Source organism: Daldinia caldariorum, assembly GCF_022478825.1.
Source record: "Daldinia caldariorum strain CBS 122874 unplaced genomic scaffold F4812scaffold_9, whole genome shotgun sequence".
Classification (NCBI taxonomy): domain Eukaryota; kingdom Fungi; phylum Ascomycota; class Sordariomycetes; order Xylariales; family Hypoxylaceae; genus Daldinia; species Daldinia caldariorum.
The window spans coordinates 19641-39453 of record NW_025953045.1 but is presented as its reverse complement, the minus strand read 5'-3'; the positions used below and the strand labels follow the sequence as shown (position 1 = coordinate 39453).

Here is a 19813-nt window from a genome sequence, read left to right as displayed (position 1 = left end):
CTGACAAAGTAAATTTCCTCTTGAGGCGGCCTACACCCTGTTTTTTTCGTCTGATGCCTATCTGATGCTGTCTAATACTGTCTGATCTGTCTAATGCTGTCTGATGTCCAGACAAATACGGTATCGGCATGGTCTGTGTGTTTAGAGAGGAAAAAAAAAGTTCGATTTAGACCAGATTCGTGATTAGAACCGATTGCTACCGCACCATTTAAAATTAGGGTGGGTGAAAAAAAAAAAAAAAAAAAAAAAAAAGAATGGAGATGAGGTAAAGGCTAAGCGGAGCGGGCAACGTGGGATGATGGTCTAGAGCATGTGGGAAAAAGGTCAGCCGAAACAAATTGCATGGACGGTTGTTTGGAGCTGATGCCAGGCTGTCCTTAGCGGCAAGTAAATTACCGGGCTGAGGCGGTCGGGTGGCCGCTAAGGTTGCGCACTGGCTTTGAGGCTTTATCTGGCTGACTTTTACATAGTACTCTCATAATTGATGACGCGCGAGATTTTCTCCAAGTTGGGGCGATACCTAGGTAATGGCGGACGGCGGACGGCGGATGCATCTATCCATCCCTATCCCATCTTATCTTACAGTAGGGTAGGGTAGGTGTAGGTACATACGTATTGTACAATACATGAATGTGGCCAGATCCCTCCGGGTGAGCACCCCCCAAACGAACTCTTAAAGTGCTGATGGACGATTATGCTGTTATATACTACGTACATATCTTTCTCATATTCTCACTCATCACTGCAGAATGTAACTTTAGATATAAGACGTAACTGCATACAACGCATCTTAGGTAGGTTAGATATGTCCATATGCACGAAGTATTTTAGGTAGTTAGATAGGTATGTACATAATACCTGTACTCATTGTATTCATCCTCATAACCTTCTTTTCCCCACCGGCAATTTCATATGAGAACATCGGGAAGTAGTATATACTATGGTGGTAAATGTTGAGTTGTCTTGCAGCTCGAATGATAGTTGGCAGGTGCAATACCTAAAGTCATCTCGATCCCGAAGACACGAAGACACGAAGACACGAAGACACGAAGACACGGCTGGTATGGCGTGGTTGGTATAAGAAGGGCAACGGTGATAGCTAAGCTCGCACGTGCGCTTACACGACGATTCCCTTTGAGTGACACCACCCGGGGCCGCGAACTATTGTGCATTGCATGGACCGGAGAAGCTGATACCTACTCATCAGCTAGATGCTACTGTCGGTAGATAAGAACGATTGACTGGCATGGGATTAATGGTAACGTGATTAGCAGTGGTCTCTTATTGGCTGGATGCTCTCTTGTCGCCCTTTTTTTCCCTCTGGGTTTTCATATCGTCGTGCCACCGTACCACAGCTCAAACCTGCTGAAGTTGCAATCACTTTCTGCAAGTCTGTGAGCGCTAGCGGTTGATCAGCATCAACTCAAACCAGAGCTGGACATCCAGCCCGTCAGAGTTTCCCGCCTGCCCGCCTGCCCGCCTGTCATATATGCAGCTGCCGATTCAAATGCAAAACCCGCCCGTGCTACCTCACGTTATACTCCACCGATGTGGCCGCCAATAGCTCTCTCGGCTTATCCATCTTGGAGACGGGACTGACCTGGCTATGGAGCATTCCATGTAATAACCCACGCTCGTCAGCAATGCTTAGCCGCCTGAAGACAAAGACAAGCGGGCGGATAATGGTAAGTGGTGTGTACGGTACTCAGCACGTCTAGCACCAGCATCGCTACCATTTGCGTGCTCGCTACACTACCGACTACCGTGCGTTGTGGATCTTGAAGGGAAGGATAGGTACGAAGCGAATCCAGGGTGAGTTTAGGTAGGGCTTGTTATTTAATTGGGGGGAAGGGATACAGAGTTTAGATGAAGTAGGCGAAGTTCTCGATCTGTTAAGTAGCTCTCTTTGTACCATTTAACACTTGATGATAATGACTTGGAAGTTGGTATGTATGTATGTATGCTATGCAGCGAGACAAGGCTCAACTAATAAAAATGATAACGGCGACGGTGGTGGTTGTTACACCTTCGCATACTACGCACTTTAAACAGATTCTAGCCAAGGTAGTAGTTAACACGGTGGTCCCTAGTAGTAGCACGTCGTCGGAAGAAAACGACGCAGGAAAAGGGAAAAAAAAAATAATAAAAATAATAAAGCGCGGCTTCTTATTAGTTGCCTTAGGTTACTTGGAGCAACTTTTTAGCCAGGGCTCTACTCTCCCTCTAGCTGGATCGTCATCTTATTAGTCCAGATTAGCAGAAAGTTGGACTATAATACCTTACGTCCAACGGCCTTATTCCACGGTCTACCGGTACCCCCTGTCCGCTAACTTATACATGTTGAGACTAATGGATTACACTCGGTACCTAACTAAGTAGGTATAGGTAATAACTAGTAGGTTAGCCTGTTAGGTAATCTACTATGTACATAATATGCACTGTATCTAGGTAATAAGGAACTTTATAGTTCTCCATATTATATTTCATTTTTGTCTTTTTTTTGTTTTTGATTTTTTTTACCGCTCATGATCTTATAACCGACTTAGTATTAGCTCTTATGACATACATATCATATATATTGCGTAAGTCGTCCGTCCGTGGATCAAGATCTAATGGTTGGTAAATTCGATGAATACCGAAATGATAAATAATGTATGTACTATGTATTGTACGCTGCATCAGATACTAGGTATACCTGGGTCTCGTCTCGAGTTGTCGACGCTCCGCACCGACCTCCCGAATACCCCGGCAGCCCGGGAGCTAGAATCCTTGCAGGGCGTTGCACCTTGCTTTTACACCTTGCACCCCCTTCTAACTTCCGTCAATTACGGATTCGGGCTATGTGCAAGTAATTTTTTTTCTCTCTCTCTTTTTGCTCTTCGTCATTTTGCCTACGCTTAACCCTTTTTTAAACCCCTTCTCTCTACCTAGAGGTATTCCCATATGAATTTATGTATCCTCTGGGGAATAATTGTGCAGCTGGCCTTTCCATGTGTGTAATATGCCGCCGTAGTGGTCGGCCCACCTTCCTGTCAACCTAGCCAGCCATTTTTTACTAGGTACCTTAGGTTAAGGTACCTAGATACCTATCTCTTTGCTTGTCTATCAGTCTTCCGCTGCTGCTGCTGCTGCTGCTGTTATTGTTGCTGTTGCTACTTCCTCAATCACAACAACCCCAAAAAACTTATTAGCCAATTTGCCCTCAAGTCCAAGTTGCTATCTTTCATAATTTTATTTTCTCTTCTAAAACCGGGACCTCTCGCAAGGAAGGGAAATAGAGAGAAAGAGAGGAAAACCCATACCCTTACTTTTTCCCTTTTACATGTTTTTTAACCCCCCACAAGAAAAAAAAAACAGCCAGATGTTCCAAGTTCAAATCCACACCCTCGCAACATATAGTCCCTGATAGGCGTCCTGCAGCCAATCTTTAAAAGTTGTTGTTGCTATTGGCTCATTTCGTCACGAGGCGCAGTCATTGCCTTTTTTTTCCCTCCTTCCCTTACACCCTTTGGCCGGCGTTTCCGCCATGAACATCAAGTTTATGATTGACTCTTGGTCCCTCGTAACCCGTAGTTGATGTGCACCGCTAGGTCGCACGCGCAAGCGGGAAGCAAGTCTGCGCGCGAGAGACTGAAAAAAAGTTGAAAGTGAGTGTGAGTTGTGAATAAGAGGGAGCTGGTGAGGTGGAAAGCGGCTCAGCCTTAGGTCAGTCCAGCCCGCTTGTTGCGGCACAGGCGCCGGTCTCGTATATATATCACATATGTACGACCCAGGCCTAGGCCTATAATAATAAGAAGGGGACAAACAAGATTAGGAAGATACAAAATAAACAGACCCGGGACCCAACTTGGATTTTGGCGCAAAAGGCGCGAGAGGGGAGGAAATTATGGCCGCCGACTCGTTGGAGCCTCGACTCGACCGTCGCGGCTCCCTGCTCGATGTTCGGGAAGCTCAAGTCACACCCGGCTTCGACCCGTCTTTAGACCCCACGATTAGACAGCTATTCGAGCAGCAAGCTGAAATCCAGGCGAAGCTAGCCGCCTTACTTCCGGCCAAGTATCTTCCAAACAGTAAACTTGAGCTGGACATGCTTCGTCGGAAGCTTAGAGCATTGGAGGCCTACGTTAAGAGTCAAAGTAAGTGGCCTCCATTTTAATCGCGCTTTGCCTAATTGGTTTTGTACTATATTCTGATACATGTGAATCAAAGATCTGCCTGGGACCGTTCCCATATTATCTGACATCGAGGAAGCCCGCGCCCTGCAGTATAAATGCGAGTGCATCGAGAGTTTCTTAATAGATCAAGGTATGTGATTAAAAGCCATCTCATCTCGTATCGCTCTCCCCTTTCGCCTAACGTGCTTGTCGTTGTAATAGGGCTGGATCTTCATGATGCGCAGTTTCTGCATGCCTTGAAGCTTTTCGTTCAAGATGATTCGCCACCCGGCTACGGGACCTGGCTGGATAAGAACATCTCATTTTATGACCCTATCTTCCGGGGATGGAGGATGAGAGAGACTATACCTCTCATATCAAGACGCCAGGCATCCTTCAAGTGTTGGGATGATCGATGCTTGTATTATATATATGGGTTTTCTAATTCCGAAGAACGGGACGAACATCTCAAACAGCATGCTATTTCTCCGAAGAGGGATTCGGGTCTATCGGTTGGCACCATACCTCCCATCGTCTTCCCGGACCAGTCGTCGTCACGATTATTTAATACCGATCATATAAATCGGAACTCACCGACGACGTTACCACGGCTTTCTGTTCCTCCTTCGCTACCCCCGCTAGCGACTGCTAACCAACCCAGAGATCGGCGTGAGTCGACAATTGGCTATTCCTTTGCGAACGAGCTACCACCTCCTCAACCTAGAGGTTCCGTAGACTCTGAACCAGATTCCTTGTTGCCACCCTTAAAACGAAGTAGAGTCGGACACGGAAGACTCGAATCCATTGGTGAGCTGAGGCTTCCACGTGATGCAGGGCCATGTCTCCGTTGTAAGGTATATGCCAAGCCTGTAGGTAATCCCTCCTCCAATGGACTATATAATTGCTTATTGCCCTTAGTGCGATTCGAAGGATGACTGTGTATTTTGTTGCGAACCTGCTGGCTCCGCCGGCGAGGAGTTTTGGAGTGTTCTCGGGTGCCTTCGTGGCTCCTTGGTCTCGCTAGGTGATTACATGTTACCAGGTATAACCCCTCGCATCGATTGGACGTTGGAAAGTGGCGTATACTCACTCCCGCATAGAAGCTCTTTCCCCGAGACAGGTGCACACGCCTGTCACGTCACCTCTAGCAAGACGTCGAAACATGAATGATTATCTCGAACGGACCTATCTTGTAAGCCAGGGCATGTCGGATATGGTATTGTCGCATATGGACTTCGATGATGGATTCTGGTGGACCGAAGATTTGGCATCGTTACCAATGCCTAATCCCACTCTAGCAACCTATTCTAAAGAGCCTACGGATAAGCCGCCGCCTGTCTTAAAAGTATTAGCAGCGAGTTGGAACGCGGAGGGCGTCCCTTTCCAATTTTGGGAACTGTTCAGACTAACAGGTTACATGTCGGAGAGCCGAGAATTTGAGGCAATGACTTACCCTGTGCTTTATCGTGCAAAGTTACTCTTAAGAGAGATTCTATTCTATGACTTACAACAGCCCGAACCGTCGATACGAACCGAAGTCAATTTAACTAATGTAACGAACGCCCAAAACTCCCTGGACGATATAGACTACGAAGGACGAAATCGACTGATATACAACTGCATGGTTCAATTTTTGCAGTCCTTCGAGAGCGCGACTATGCGAAGAGTTATATCAGATCCTAAGAGTTGGCTAGCCGTTTTCGTTTCGCTTTGCATTTTCAGCATCGTTAGGACGATTCTGGCGGACTTGATTTCTACCCCGTCACGGGCTATACCTACGCACTCGCAGTCAGGGTTTCCTATGCCCGCGGGCGCAACCGCTATGCACGGCGTCTACAAGGCGCTGGTAAGTGTATTTGCTTGGTCTGCGCCGATGATACTGGACGACCCAGCTCTCGAATTAGACGGGAACGATCGCGTGTTGTTTGCCACGACCGTTGCGGCCGTTCGAAAGGACGACTGGCTTGCTTTAGGTATTCGATCTTCCAGAGACTTTCTCATGGGACTTGGGAGCGGTTACCTGGATGGTAGCGCTGGTGGCAGTGCCGGGTTTAATGGCTTCTTTAGACAACGGACACCAATTTACCGACATGTGTCGTATCAGCAGCCTTCCGTTGGTCAAGCTGGCGAGGCTCGGAAGTCGGTTATTCAGTGGCGTCCGATCGATCCCTGGGCAGCTAGAAATGAGCAGGAAATGCTACCTACGACGTATCCAATAGAGAATCATGAGCCTGGAAGGAGGCATACAGTAGGGGAGAACCCGGTATTTACTCGAGCAATTGCTAGGGGTCTCAGCTCCCCTTCAAAACTTAGAACTTCTTACCAGCGACCGCCGCTTCGGCGTGTGTTCTGTACTAAGTGTCACGAATACCCCGAAGGTTTCCGCGGCGAACACGAACTTCGAAGGCACAACGACGCTAAGCACGCGTCATTAGTGAAAAGATGGGTCTGTACGGAGCCGCAGACCGCGGGTTCTCATAACTCTCCACAACCTGTTATACCACTTTCGAAGTGCAAGGCTTGTGTCACGCAGAAGCGGTATGGGGCTTATTATAATGCAGCTGCTCACTTACGGCGGGCGCACTTCCACCCGCACAGGAGCGGCAAGGCTAGCGGTGATTGGCCGCCGATGACTGTCTTAAAAGATTGGATGCGAGAAGTACGACAGTCAATCGACGTGAACGAAAACGACACATCTAGCGGGGAAGAAGACAACGACGTTAGAATGATCGAGGAGTACGCATTACCTCGACAATCTTCTTTCTTAGAAGCCCCCCGACTTGCGCCCGCGCCGCCTCAGGGGCCATTATTGGCTCCGTCGATAGCCCCGTCACTGGATAGCACAGCACACAGCAGTCCTATCATACCAAAGGCCGAGGACAACAGAAATCGGTGCCCCCACCCGGATTGTGGTCGAGTGTTCAAAGATCTAGCAGCGCATATGCTGACGCATCAGGAGGAGCGACCTGAGAAATGCCCGATAGAGAGTTGCGAGTACCATACAAAAGGGTTTGCACGAAAGTATGACAAAAATAGGCACGCTTTGACACACTACAAGGGGACCATGGTTTGCCCTTTCTGTCCGGGGCCGGGGACGGCTTACGAGAAGGCCTTCAATAGGGCCGACGTCTTTAAACGGCACTTGACGGCCGTACATAATGTCGAGCAGACTCCTCCTAACAGCCGGAAGATGATTATCACGGGTAACAGTTCTCGGAACGGTGGCGATGCCAAGTGTTCTATTTGCCAGACGCGATTCTCAACTGCACAGGAATTCTACGAGCATCTAGACGATTGCGTTTTAAATGTGATCGTCCCGACGACGCCAAAGGCGCTAAAGGACCGGGTCTCGACGCCCCAGAAGAGTGACGATAGGAGTATCATCGTGGCTATGGAGGATTCTGACGAAAAGGGCAAAAGTGAAGGGAAGGGATCTGCTGACGTCTCCCCGGGTAGAGTGATAGAGGCAACGCGAGGGGACAAGATGGAGGTGGATTCGGACAGGGATTAAGGAATATGGGAATTACGTCCTGTATATGCGAGGCAACGGAAGAAAAGCGGAGGAGTTTGGAAGATATCATTATTGATGAATCGCTACTTACGAGGCCGTTATATTTCGTGTATACAAACAAGCTTGGAATGAATATCAGGACGTGAGACGATCGATACACCGTACATAGGTACCTAAGGTAGTTTATTAATGGCCTACACAATTGCGTTACATCTCTTTTCTTTTTCTCCTGTTGGATGGGGGCGAAATGTGTGTCTGATAATGGGCTATCGGGAATAGGGAATTACGAGTTGACGAGCTCTGATTCTTATGTTCGTCATGGGCAATGATCGACGAGAAACAAAGTCGATGGTTAGACTCGGAGAGAGAGAGATAAAGAGGCGGCTGTTAGGACAAGACAGGATTGGTCAGGTCAAAATTAGGTCCCTCCTTTTGCTTACCCATCTTACGCGAATAACGTCTGTATATAGGAGATCTCTTATCGGTTGAGCTTCGTCAACTTAAAGTATTGGTGGCGGTGTTGCATATACTAGTACATATAATGCATATCATATACGGAAAAAAAAGAAAAAAAAAAAAAAAAAAAAAAAAGCCACAAGAATCCTTCGGGTGATAAGCTGCATAGCAGTGGATGCATGTAAGTACGGCACTTGGACTAGGCCTGTCGTCGTACAAAACAGCCGCACAATATGTTAGGTACCTTGGGTACCGGTACCTATGTATTGTACGGGATGGGATATCGTTAACACATAAATCCAGGGCAACACGTGGGTCGAAACATTGTGTCAACCCCCCGAGAAGCGTCGTAGTATTGTGTAATGTATGTAATTTCCTAGGGAAACAAGAGGAGGTTGGGAGGTAGTTTAACTACTATATAAGGTACCTAGTATTCAGCTGAAAATGGCACTGGGGGACCAAGAGAAGGCCATACCTAGCTCCCCGCAATACCCCCCTAGGTCCGGGCCGACTCGACCTTGACCTTGCTTAACCTTGAACCTTGGCCTTGACGAAATGAAATTAAAATACATAACTGGGAATAACTACAGCCGTACCTACCTGAATTATTGATGAAGGGTCGTTTAATAAATCCAGGTACCTACCTTCATGTGATTATACCTAACCGAGTGCTATGTATGCATTGTAGATGTGCATGTACACCTATTACCGAACCGATTCACACTAAAAGAGACATAATTTATTTCTTTTATCTACTTCGTAGATAGTCACGTAGTATCGCCTCGGATGTATGTAAGGTTTGTTCAATATATGCAACTCCTATGCATTAGGTTATAGGTACCTTAACTTACCTACCTGCCTATGCAACCATATGGGTGTATATAGTTGTGATGGTCCAAAAGAGGCAATTATGTATATACTAGGTACACAGTAATAAGATAACTAATGTGTTTAGTTACTTGGTTGAGAATACGATATAAGTAAGGTAAGAACTCCAAGTATAATGTAATCAAACATATAGGACATTCGTGGTAATAATAATAATACAGCAGAAAAGGTATATCAGGTCTGAGATACTCCTCCTCAGAGTGAGGACTGGTATACCTACCTACGCACACTTGATATATGCTTCCTACTCTTAGCTTCTCCCATGAAACATGATGGAAACAGACAGGTCTAATACAACCTAGTAGTACCTAGCGTATATAGCTATATATATATCCAATATATTCTTTGATACGTCTCGTGTTAAGAAGCAGCTCTACAAGATATCACATCGTTATATCAGGCATGTGCTATGTTTATGCGTGTTGACAGATGTATGTCTCCTAGATACTATAAGGTATATATAATGTATATCCATCTTATAGATATGTGCTTCGTTTCCTCTCTTCTCTCTTCTCTCTTTGTACTTTCCATCTCAATTCCGAACGGGGTATCATCATTACCAACCATACATGCGCCTCGTGAAGCCTATTCATTCATACCTACACACGTGGCACATGTTCCCAACCGACAAATAGGCCGACAACTCCGGCCCCGACCCCATACCTCATAACACATAAGAAAAAAAACCCCTTCGTCATGGGTCAAAAGCGGTCGCCAGCCTAAGCAGGTGGACCTGTTTCCTTGACCCACAACTCCGCTTAATTTTCACCCCTCCTAGTAGCATTAACAGGAGCAAGAGGCTTCCGAGCATACCCGTTCAACATCCTGAATCCGGAACCGCATCGTCGTCCCTCCTCCACAATCTCGTATACACCATCGAGGCACTTTCCCGCCTCCCGCATCTCCGGGGCCTCGGTCTCAAGGAAACCGAGACGACCTTCGGACGCCACCTTCTCCATCTCGCAGCGCAGCAGCCAGCGTTCCCACGCCCAGCTACCGGCGAGCCCGGCGGTAGGCGCCGCGGCCTCTGTGCTACCAGAGACCATCGCCTCAAGCTCGAGAGGCCTCTCAATACCGTTGCTGTCGCGTGCGAACTTCCTGTTGCGACGAACGGCCGGATCCGCGCCCATGGGCAGACACACCCAAGCGCGGCGCACCTCATCGAAGCCAGAGCGGTGTAGGCGGCCAAGGAACATACGCGTGGGGCTAGGGTCGTAGCCGAGGGTCTTGAGAGTGAAGCCGAACTCAACGCTCTTAGCAAGCCCGACGGGGCCCGCATTCGTGATATCCGAGTCCAATACGGAGAACTCGAGGTAACCGCCGGGCTTGAGTACGCGCATGCACTCGGCTAGGCAGCTATCCCACTCGTCTTCGCCGTTCTCACCAATGAACTTAAGGATGGAGTGCAGCTCACGCGCCGACACAAGGTCAAAATGCGCATCCGGGAACGGCAGCTTGGTAAGCCGCGAGACGGCGACCTGGCGGTGATTAGGCGGACCGCGGATGTTGGAGTTGGACAGCTGGCGGATCGCCTTAGTAGTTACTGTATACACCTTGGTGTTCGGGTACATGATAGCGCAGTGCCAGGCCCAGTCGCAAGTAGCCTGACCACCAAGATCCAGGATACGAGCTCGGTCCTTGGCACCGCCCATGCGGGAAAGGCGAGCCAGACGCTTAGCAATGGGCGCTGAGAATAGACGCCCTCCGTTCAAAGCCTTGGTAGCACCAACGTGCCAGTTTGCCATGGACATCTGTGCCCATGCCTCGTGCTCCTTGTCTTTCTTCAGCTTCTCCGGGTCATCGATGATAATGTCGTCACCGCGAGCTACGTTGGCGCTCATGCGCTTCTTGGCTGACTGTGGCATCACAGATAGTTGGTACTTGCCGAGAAGCTGGTTGCGGTGGACCTCGCGTAGAGAGATACGCTGAGCTTGTAGAGCCTCAAAGCGAGGTAAGCGGTGGACAAATGGATCTTGACTACGGGAACGAATGATGTAATCTTGGAAAGCTCGATAGTAGGCCGACTCTTGTCGGGCGATCTTAGGCGGCAGGGTTTTAGGAATGTTAGTCTTGACATCAATTTCGGAGAAGTGAACCGTCTTTTTCTTCTGTATCGCAGATGTCACTGCAGGCTCAGGTTCCTTCTTGGGCTCTTCAACATGGGTAGATTCCATCTCCGCTTCAGCCTCCGGCTTCAATTCTTCCTCAGGGAGAATACCCTTGAGGTAAGCCTTCTGCGCCATGAGCCATGATTCGGTCCGATCCAGGTTAGACAAAGCGGCCTCTTGCTGCTTCTTAACATATTCTGCGTCATAGTTTGCAACGATTTCCGTGGCGGTGATATCCTCATGTGGACTGTAAGGCTCAAGATGAGCAGCAAGAGGAGATAAAGGCTCCCTTTGCTCAATACGTCGGGCTGTAAGGACATCTTCAGTAAGATCGGCCCTCGCCTCAACGACATGCTCTAAGATAGCTGGCCTTGCAGTTGGAATACCATCTGACATGGTACCCCTGATTTCTACGATCTGCTCGACCGGCATCGACGGGAGGGGGGCAGCTGCAAACCTTTCGGGACGCGGAGGTGGAGGAGGGAGAACAGAAGCAGCAGGCAAAATCGGCATACGAGGAGCAGGCTCATTCCACGGTACTCTGTAGAACTGCTCCGCGGTAGTGGAGGTTGGGGGAGCAACGTCATCGGGGGTCATGGAAGGCAAATGCCAAGTGTGCCTCGTTTGAGGAGAAAGACCAGAGAAAAAGCCGCCCGGAGAGGGAATGTCGAGCCTTGTCAATCCGTTGAGGGATTGCTGCTGTCGAGCGGAGAGACGTAAAGCTGGCCGCGCCATAGTAGTAAGTAGATGCGGTGTCTGCTGTGACATTTCCGGCCTCCTCTCTTCAGTAACTTCGATAACCTGCTCTGCGTGGTACTCGCTCTCGTTGTCCTCGCTACCAGATAGCGCTTGTAGGGTAGCTAAAGCAGCGGGTTGCAATTGAACACCAGACCAATCTACGGTATCCATGCTTTCTTCTCCAATAACTGGTGTAGGGGGAGCGGATAGAGCAGCCATTTGATCCGAACTGAGACTGCCGTCCAGAGACGGTGGGGCGGAAATTGTTGGTACCTCCTGAGATTGCTGGGCTTTCAGGTAAGACATCACAGCCGGCGACATCTCAACCTTCGGAGGCGGTGTCGGAGGGATTGGCGACGTAAACATCTTGAACTCCAGTTTCCCTGATAAGTTCTGGACGTCTTGGTTCTGTTGCGCCGGGATCACTAATGGCGGAAGAGCCCGGTGTGAGGCAGACGAAGAAACCGAGGCTTGCCTCAGCATTGTATTACGAGAGCTATTCCAGCGCCTTACCGATGACATCCTCGAAGTTCGTCGAGTATCTTCTTCGTCAGAAACGTCGTAGATATCGTCAAACTCCGTAACATCAGTACTTATGCTAACTCGGTTCCAGGGGTCCGAGGAGGATATCGATGGAGAGTTGCTTTCCTCAGCGGACGTAGCCGACGGAGATTCAGGTAGTATAGGGGCTGACAAGAAGTGAAAACCTCGCGGGGTCGGGAAGTGGTCACTTCGTGGAGATAGCCATTGAACTATTTTCTCATTCGACGAACCCGGTTGGTTTCTACCCCGATTCCTCGACACCCTCTTTTGTGATCCTTCTGACTCTTCCTCCATTATTGTATTAAGTGACCTCCCCGGTCTTCGTGCCAGCGAAGGGGAGGGAGGTTGGTATGTGGTGGACGGTAAAAGGACTAGTTCAGGCATCTTGTGTATAAAAATAATACCAGTAAGATTCTAAAAAGGAAATAAAATGCAGACAAAATGTAGGAATGCAAGTAAGACGTGCTGAAAAAAATAGCGTCCGGCGTCGTGAAAGGCGAAGTGAAAGTAAAAGAAATAGGCTTTAACGACAGAAACACTTCGATCAACGAAGCGATATGAAAATGAGGCAACCTCAAGGAAGCTTGAGGAGAAGAGAATAAGAGAGATTGAAGCCTACCAAACGTTTGGGCAAGACTACTTTTATGACTCTGGACCTCGGAGATGGCCAAGCGGCTATCGTGTGGAGAGAAGTGGTATGCAGAAGAAAGCGAGCGCTTCCAGCCCTGTGGTTTGCAATTCAGATGGACGGGTAACTGCCCATCACCTGCATAGCCTTTGGAGTCTTGGTGCAGATTCGGGCAGACGCACACGCCTTGGAGTCCATTTGAGACCCGTTTAGGGTATGGACGTGTGGTAGACGTGTGGTAGATGTTGGTAGCTGTACCGGAAGAAGACTCGTAGTCTTGGTGGGCGACGTCAGTCAAGAGGTTGTATCGGTCGAACACCCCTACCAGCAGCCAATCGGGGTTGATAAACAAACGGCTAGAGGGTGATATAATTTTAGAATTTTCAGCGACATCAACCAATAGTCCGACTGGCGCGCGGGAGAGTAGGATAGAGAAAATGGTTGATTGGTCGATTGGTTGATGGGTATCATATTGCAGGCTTCCAGAGGCCAATGAGATACGGTTACGCTGACTGAGCGCTTAACCGCCCAGCGCCATTTGCGAAACTCCGTGATTGGTCGAGTCACCTTCTTAATGAGATGAGTTGTGTGTGCTGTGAAACCAAACTTCTAGAATCCAATAAATCTGGAGGCAAAGAACGAAAGAAACGTCATGTCAAGTAGGTAAACAAGAGGCTTAATACCAGATTTAACTTGCATTTGCTCGTATTGCTTGGGATTATAAGATGCCCGATGAAGATATCCATAACTATGAATACCTAAACTATGAGGTAGTCTTTGGTTAAGTTGCATTTCCTCTTTGATAAGAAAAGGTAAATACAAAGTATTCAGCTATTCGACTGTGGCGCCGGCTCAGCAACATACATATACATGTATCTGATGTAATAAGAGCTGTGGCTTGTAAGAGAAGCTTCCCCTCCAAATTTTCATTGGACGCAGCTCACCTACCAATCGTACTATGTAGCGCTAATACTATGTAGTATGTACATAAGAATGTACCTAACATACGTCAACGGTTAGGTAAAAACTTGGGTAAAAACTAAAAAGTATAGACGAAAAACAAATAGGCCGTGCAAAAGTCAGCTGTTTCGCGCCGTCCTCGCGGAAAAAAAGACGATTGAAACGCCAGGCTTTTTTTTTACCCCACCAAACCCACCTATTACCTTAGGTACCTACGTAGCAACTCTGTCGTAACCTAGACCTTAATCGACGAACCCCGCGCTCCAGAATTAAACAGAGTCCGAACAACAAAACAGAATTTCGTAGGACTCGACCGCGACGAAACGCCTTACCGCCCAATTACCTTCCCGAACAATCGCAACCTACTTAATCTATATTACATACCTAGTATTACCCTAGTTCGAAAAGAAGAAAAAGAAAAAGAAAGAAATATGGCAGACACGGAACAGGCAGAGGGACCTGGCGAGCCTCAGGGCCGCCACGTGATATACTGCGGCGGTAAGTCAAACAGAACGAAACAAAAACCACCCACTAGGATGTTCTAGGGCTCCATTCAGAACAGCTGTGTGTATATACTTATGTGTATGTATAACTGACCATGTCTCGATACTACTTATTCTAGTATGCACATTACCGCCGGAGGTACGATACTAAGCCCAATCCCCGTAAAAACCAGTCCCGCGAATGGATCAATTCCATATGATAGACGTCATAGAGAGGGAGAAAGAGAAAGAGAAAAGAGAGAAATGGAGAAGAGGCAGGGAACAACGTTACTGATGCTTGAGCAAGTAGTACTGTGAATACGGCGGCACGGTAAAGAAATGCCAGGACTGGCTACAGAAAACCCACCCGAGCCTATACGAGCGTATATGGTCTCCAGGTACGCCTAAGCCTCGCTGGCCCCCTTTCCCAAAAATAAACCTATCCCGACCAATCCTATCCTATCCTATCCCTCAAGCATAGAAAACCTCTCTTCCTCCCCACTAACGCCAGCCTTTTCCCCTCCCCCACCACAGAAGCCCTAGAAGCCGCCACGGCATCGCTATCCGTCGAGGCGCAGAAGCGCGCCGCCAAGGACGCGCAGAAGAAGGCCGCGCAGGCCGAGAAGGCGGAGCAGAAGCAAGCAGACAAGATCGCCAACAGCGTCGTGACGATCAAGCGGGTCGAGCGCAACAAGCGCAAGTTCGTCACCGCCGTGTCAGGGCTCGAGGCGTTCGGGCTCGACCTCAAAAAGGTCGCCAAGGAGTTCGGCAAGAAGTTCGCCACCGGCTCCTCCGTCACCAAGGTGCCCAGCGGCGGCGAGGAGATCGTCGTCCAGGGCGACGTGTCCGACGAGATCGAGGAGTTTCTGCTCGAGAAGTACAAGGACACCATCCCCGAGGACAACATCGAGCTCGTCGACGACAAGAAGAAGAAGGGTAGCGGTAGCGCTGCTACCGCCAGCTAGAATCAGCCGCGTGTCTCACACGGGCTTACGAAGTGGGAGCGTAAGAAATCAAGGGGGACAAAAATATCGGGAAAGGGATGTGATGTGGATGAAGAAAACTTCCTTTTTTTTAGATAAAAACGCCCAGCAAGGTTCTCATTGTGACCTGACTTTAATCCATACCCCCTCCCCGTCTTGTGTAGCAACGGAAAGCAGAACCATAACGCCAAGCGAGATGCAATTACACATTATAGTCATTTAATATCTAAGCTCTCTTTCTTAATGTCCTTCCGGTTCCTGTACCAGTTGCAGCTGCTTTTGTTGTCGGAGGCTTTTTGGTTGTGGCTGACTTTATTGTGTTCATGACTGTTGTTTTCTTGGCAGCGGGAGCTGTCGTCTTAGATGTCTTCGAAGCGGTTGTCTTCTTGACCACCGTCGTTGAACTGCCGTTGCTCGTCTCGCTTGCAGTGCTAGCCTTCCGTCTCCCGCGCGTAGATGCTGCAGTTGGGGGTCGCGAAGGGACCGCAGCTTGTCGCGCACGTACAGATGCGTTGCCGTTAGTTGAGCTAGTCGTTGATGATGTGGTAGGCTTCCTTGGAACCGCCGGCCGGGTTGGCTTCACCCTGTCCGTCATACTCGATATGATATGGGAAGAGGGCTTAGGCGGGGGACCTTTCAGAGGGGATGCGGGTCTGCTAGCTAGTGGCTTGATAGGAGAGGCCGGGCGAGGGCGGGGCACTATTCGCGTATTTGAGGATGTGGGTGATAGGATCTGTCCTGGCTGGATTGCGGCGGGTTCCTTGCCGGGAATACCGTGAGGCCTCTTCTTAGGGTTCTGAACGTCGCCGCCTTGGTTCTCCTTGTCTAAACCTATTATTTCCTCACTATATGGTGTTAGTTAGCTAAAGAGAATAGACAAAAAATCAAATCCTACCTAAGCCGCCTTGGATTGGTTGCCGGGACTGGCTTTCGCGGGAGGGGTTTGGCTGACGTGCCATCCTTTGGAGGGACTGGTGGAGGTCTGGCTACATACGCTGACTTTGGTGGCCGAGGCGGTTGTTGGGGCTGTAGTGATTTGGAAAGGAGTTCGCCCATTTTCAGCTTTCGTAAGGCCGTAGGTATTCTGTTGACGCGCATCTCGACGCGTGATCGAAGTTGTTGCGCCTGGATGTTATATTGAGCTCTTAATCGTCGTGCACGTTCGGTAACTATAATAAAATAAAAATTAGTTAAACCCTTCGAGAATTTTGTTTATTTAGCTTAGGTAGGCATCGCGTTCGTACTCTCTAGTTGAAGGTTGTCGATGAGGGCTTGCTTTTGCGCGAGCGATAGGCCTATCTTCCGCTTCTTGATCGGACTTCGTGCAGGCGAACTTCTCATGGTGATCTTTCGGTTGTCAATTGAGCCCGTTATGGCCTCTGACTTTCTCTTTCGCGTCGGTTTTACAGGTGCCATCTTGTCGTATATTTATTTGTGTCGAGTATTCTCAATGTTGGGCTTGGTGGGTTAGAAAATACGGTAAAATGTAAAAAGTTGTGTGTTTTCTGGACGCGTTGTTTCGTGTAGGCGTTTTGTTGAATATGGGGTAGAATGGAGTACAAAATGCAAGAATTCGAGTGTGTTGATGATGAAATCAAGGCTTGTGCAAGTAAACAAAAGAGAGAAAAACGTGGGTCATGCACTTGAGCGATGCAAGTAATGCAATTGGATAATCTGAAACTTGGTGGGTTAAAAAGAGTGGATTAAGTCATCTAAAAAAGGAAGCCGATTGAGCATTTAAACAAGCCGAGCAGCGGGCAAGCTGGCAAGCTGGAAACCGAGTTGGTCCAAGCTTCTTAGGTACTACATTAGGTACCTACCTTTTTCACTGTAGGTACTTAAATCCGTAAGAGACTTAAGACTCAAGAGGTACCTTGTACCCACCTAGGCTACACCTGCCTGACGTTTGCTCTGAAGAGCTTACCTATCCCTCCGATTTCCACAGCCAGCATTAGAGTTACGAAGGTACCTAGCTGTAGTTGCGTTCATCAACTTTTCGTAACCGTCATCCAGCTTTAAAGCCTTATCTAAAACAACCCTCTTTAAGATATCAAAAAGACAGGCCGGACCTCCACTCTTTGCAAAGCACCATCAAATACTGTCTATCTCCATAATACCGCCAAAATGCCGTTGCAAGCTGCTATGATAATCGTTGATAACAGCGAAAGCAGCCGCAATGGAGACTACCCGCCCACCCGGTTCGATGCCCAGGCCGACGCGATAAATATCATATTCGAGAGCATCACCCAGTCTAACCCCGAGTCTTCCGTCGGTCTGATGAGCATGGGTGGCAAGGGTCCCGAGGTTTTGTCTACGCTGACGACGGAACGGGGCAAGCTGCTCGAAGGTCTTCACCGGATCAAGAAGAAGATCTCGGGCTCGTCCCACCTCGCAACCGGTATCCAGATAGCCAGTGTATGTCCAACCATCGTTCTACGATAGACACGTTTGTATAATGAGATCTAAGCTAATTAGTTTCCTCCCTCTGCAACAGCTAGCATTGAAGCACCGACAAAACAAATCCCAACGCCAGCGCATCATCGTCTTCGTGTGCTCGCCCGTAGCCGACGACGAGAAGAAGCTGGTATCGCTAGCCAAGAAGATGAAGAAGGGAAACATCGATATCGACTTTATCCTGTTCGGCGATTTGGACGACGATGATGTACAAAAGAAGCTCGAGGCTTTCAACAATGCGGTTAAGACTAATGAGAACTCGCACCTTGTTGTGATTCCTCCCAGCGGTAAGCTGCTTAGTGATCAGCTAATAACCACTCCTGTCTTACTCGGAGAGGGAGCAGCCGGTGGTTCAGGTGGCATGGCCGAGGGTGGTGGCGACTTTGGCGATTTCGACTTCGACCCCAGCGCCGACCCCGAATTGGCTCTTGCTCTACGCATGAGTATGGACGAGGAGAATGCGAGACAGGCTAAACAGGCCAAAGAGGAGGCAGAGGCCGCAAACAAGACAAGTCTAGAAGGCATAGAGGAGGAGGGTGAAAACCAGCCTCTACTGACCGAACACGGCGAGCCTAGCGGAAGCGGATCCGCCGATAAGAAGAGCTCTAAGAAAGACGACGATGACAAGATGGATACGTCATAAACATAGACACGAGACATGAGACATGTGTGTCTGGAGTCTTGCCAAATTCTCGCCGGCATGGGATCACGGAGTTGTTGGGCTTGTACAGTAATAATAGACCAAAGGCCTGTAGCGATGAATTAGGCGGGGAATGATATTCCTGCTACGAGAGAAAATAGCTGGGAATTTCTATCAATCAAGTGCCGCCGGGGCATAATGAAATCCAAGTCTGTTTAGCTCCAAACGCCACGCGATGATGCAACTCTAAATAATTAAGGCCTCCCTGATTCCGTCCCTATCAAGTGGTGAGGACCTTCCCTGCCTTCCCTGCCTATAGATGAGTCTATAAGAGAAATGCGAAATGCATAAATGCGTAATACTAGTAGTCCTCTATACTATCGGGAGCTGTTAATCTCCCTGATATACGAGTTCAACTTCCTGTCGAATGTCTCGCAGCGGATAGGCATCTCCAGCTGGTAGAAAGGGTTCTTCATGACGTAGTCGGAATACAAGTCGTAGATCTTGCGTATGGTCACGTCCACATTGGTCTGCATCGTGTCGGTGAACAGTAAAAACTTGGTTCCCGTCAAGGTGTTGAAACACTGCAGCCGGAAGTTCTCCGTCTCCATGACCTCGAGACCCGAGGGCGGATCCGGCCGGCTTGGTATGGGCACACCTCCGGCTGTGAATGCCACCTGCTGCTGATGCTGGGCATTCATGAGTCCCTTTAAGGGGTTCAGACGGGCTGTAATAGCATGGACTCTTAATAAAAAAAATAAAGTCAGTAAGTAGTGCAATTCTGATGGCTAGGCGGTGCCGGTGCCGATGGTATATGGTATATGGTATAGGGGAGAACGTGTCTCACCCGTGAAAAGTACCAGCCAGTACGAGGTAGTCATTCGTATTAAGCTGGTTCAGGCCATCCCCGAAAGTGCGGTTGTAGATGAGACCGCCGGCCTTGTTGATGACGATGAGAGCTAATACACCCCTATATAAAAGAATATATAGTATATACGTTAGTAGCAGTTCCACATTTCACAGTAAAAGGAAGTTTCGCTTACATGGTGTAGGGTAACTATTCAGATAATTGGAACTCTTGTTGACTCGAGTATAATCTAGGGGAATTCGAGTATGTGTTTTTCTTTCGGTTCTTTTTTCATTTCTCATTTCTCATTAAAGAATATACCCTCATGACCCCTAGGTATGAGATATCATAGCACGTTGGTTGCTGAATAAAAGGTAGAAATAACCGAAGTTTTTCCCAAAAAGTCACTGACTTCCATGCC

General features: G+C 48.5%; 6 protein-coding genes across 6 annotated transcripts; 3 read left to right on the top strand and 3 right to left on the bottom strand.

Moving 5' to 3' along the window:
• The first annotated feature begins 3394 nt into the window (after positions 1–3394).
• F4812DRAFT_392987 (uncharacterized protein) lies at positions 3395–7913 on the top strand. The gene is made up of 5 exons (XM_047932138.1): positions 3395–4136; positions 4210–4305; positions 4377–5023; positions 5073–5196; positions 5255–7913. The coding sequence occupies exons 1-5, from the start codon at positions 3887–3889 to the stop codon at positions 7663–7665; spliced, it is 3528 nt and encodes a 1175-aa protein (XP_047789653.1). The 5' UTR covers positions 3395–3886; the 3' UTR covers positions 7666–7913.
• Positions 7914–9321: 1408 nt separating this feature from the next.
• On the bottom strand, positions 9322–13355 carry F4812DRAFT_429168 (uncharacterized protein). Its single transcript, XM_047934245.1, has one exon. It carries the CDS (start codon positions 12780–12782, stop codon positions 9768–9770), a length of 3015 nt encoding a protein of 1004 aa, XP_047789652.1. The 5' UTR covers positions 12783–13355; the 3' UTR covers positions 9322–9767.
• Positions 13356–14150: 795 nt separating this feature from the next.
• Positions 14151–15604, top strand: F4812DRAFT_392901 (translation machinery-associated protein 22). The gene is made up of 4 exons (XM_047932136.1): positions 14151–14484; positions 14609–14628; positions 14779–14866; positions 15003–15604. The coding sequence occupies exons 1-4, from the start codon at positions 14418–14420 to the stop codon at positions 15431–15433; spliced, it is 606 nt and encodes a 201-aa protein (XP_047789651.1). The 5' UTR covers positions 14151–14417; the 3' UTR covers positions 15434–15604.
• Positions 15527–17212, bottom strand: F4812DRAFT_392939 (Borealin N terminal-domain-containing protein). Its single transcript, XM_047932137.1, has 3 exons — positions 16696–17212; positions 16347–16620; positions 15527–16296 (listed from the first exon to the last, which is right to left on the bottom strand). Exons 1-3 carry the CDS (start codon positions 16865–16867, stop codon positions 15678–15680), a joined length of 1065 nt encoding a protein of 354 aa, XP_047789650.1. The 5' UTR covers positions 16868–17212; the 3' UTR covers positions 15527–15677.
• A 363-nt stretch (positions 17213–17575) lies between these two features.
• On the top strand, positions 17576–18548 carry F4812DRAFT_459440 (von Willebrand factor type A domain-containing protein; the record flags this gene model as incomplete). Its single annotated transcript, XM_047937546.1, has 2 exons — positions 17576–17866; positions 17946–18548. 2 exons carry the CDS (start codon positions 17576–17578, stop codon positions 18546–18548), a joined length of 894 nt encoding a protein of 297 aa, XP_047789649.1.
• Positions 18549–18735: 187 nt separating this feature from the next.
• F4812DRAFT_392844 (Sybindin-like protein) lies at positions 18736–19766 on the bottom strand. The gene is made up of 3 exons (XM_047932135.1): positions 19589–19766; positions 19393–19515; positions 18736–19289 (listed from the first exon to the last, which is right to left on the bottom strand). Coding segments are annotated over exons 1-3 (492 nt in total). The 5' UTR covers positions 19591–19766; the 3' UTR covers positions 18736–18922.
• Positions 19767–19813: the final 47 nt, after the last annotated feature.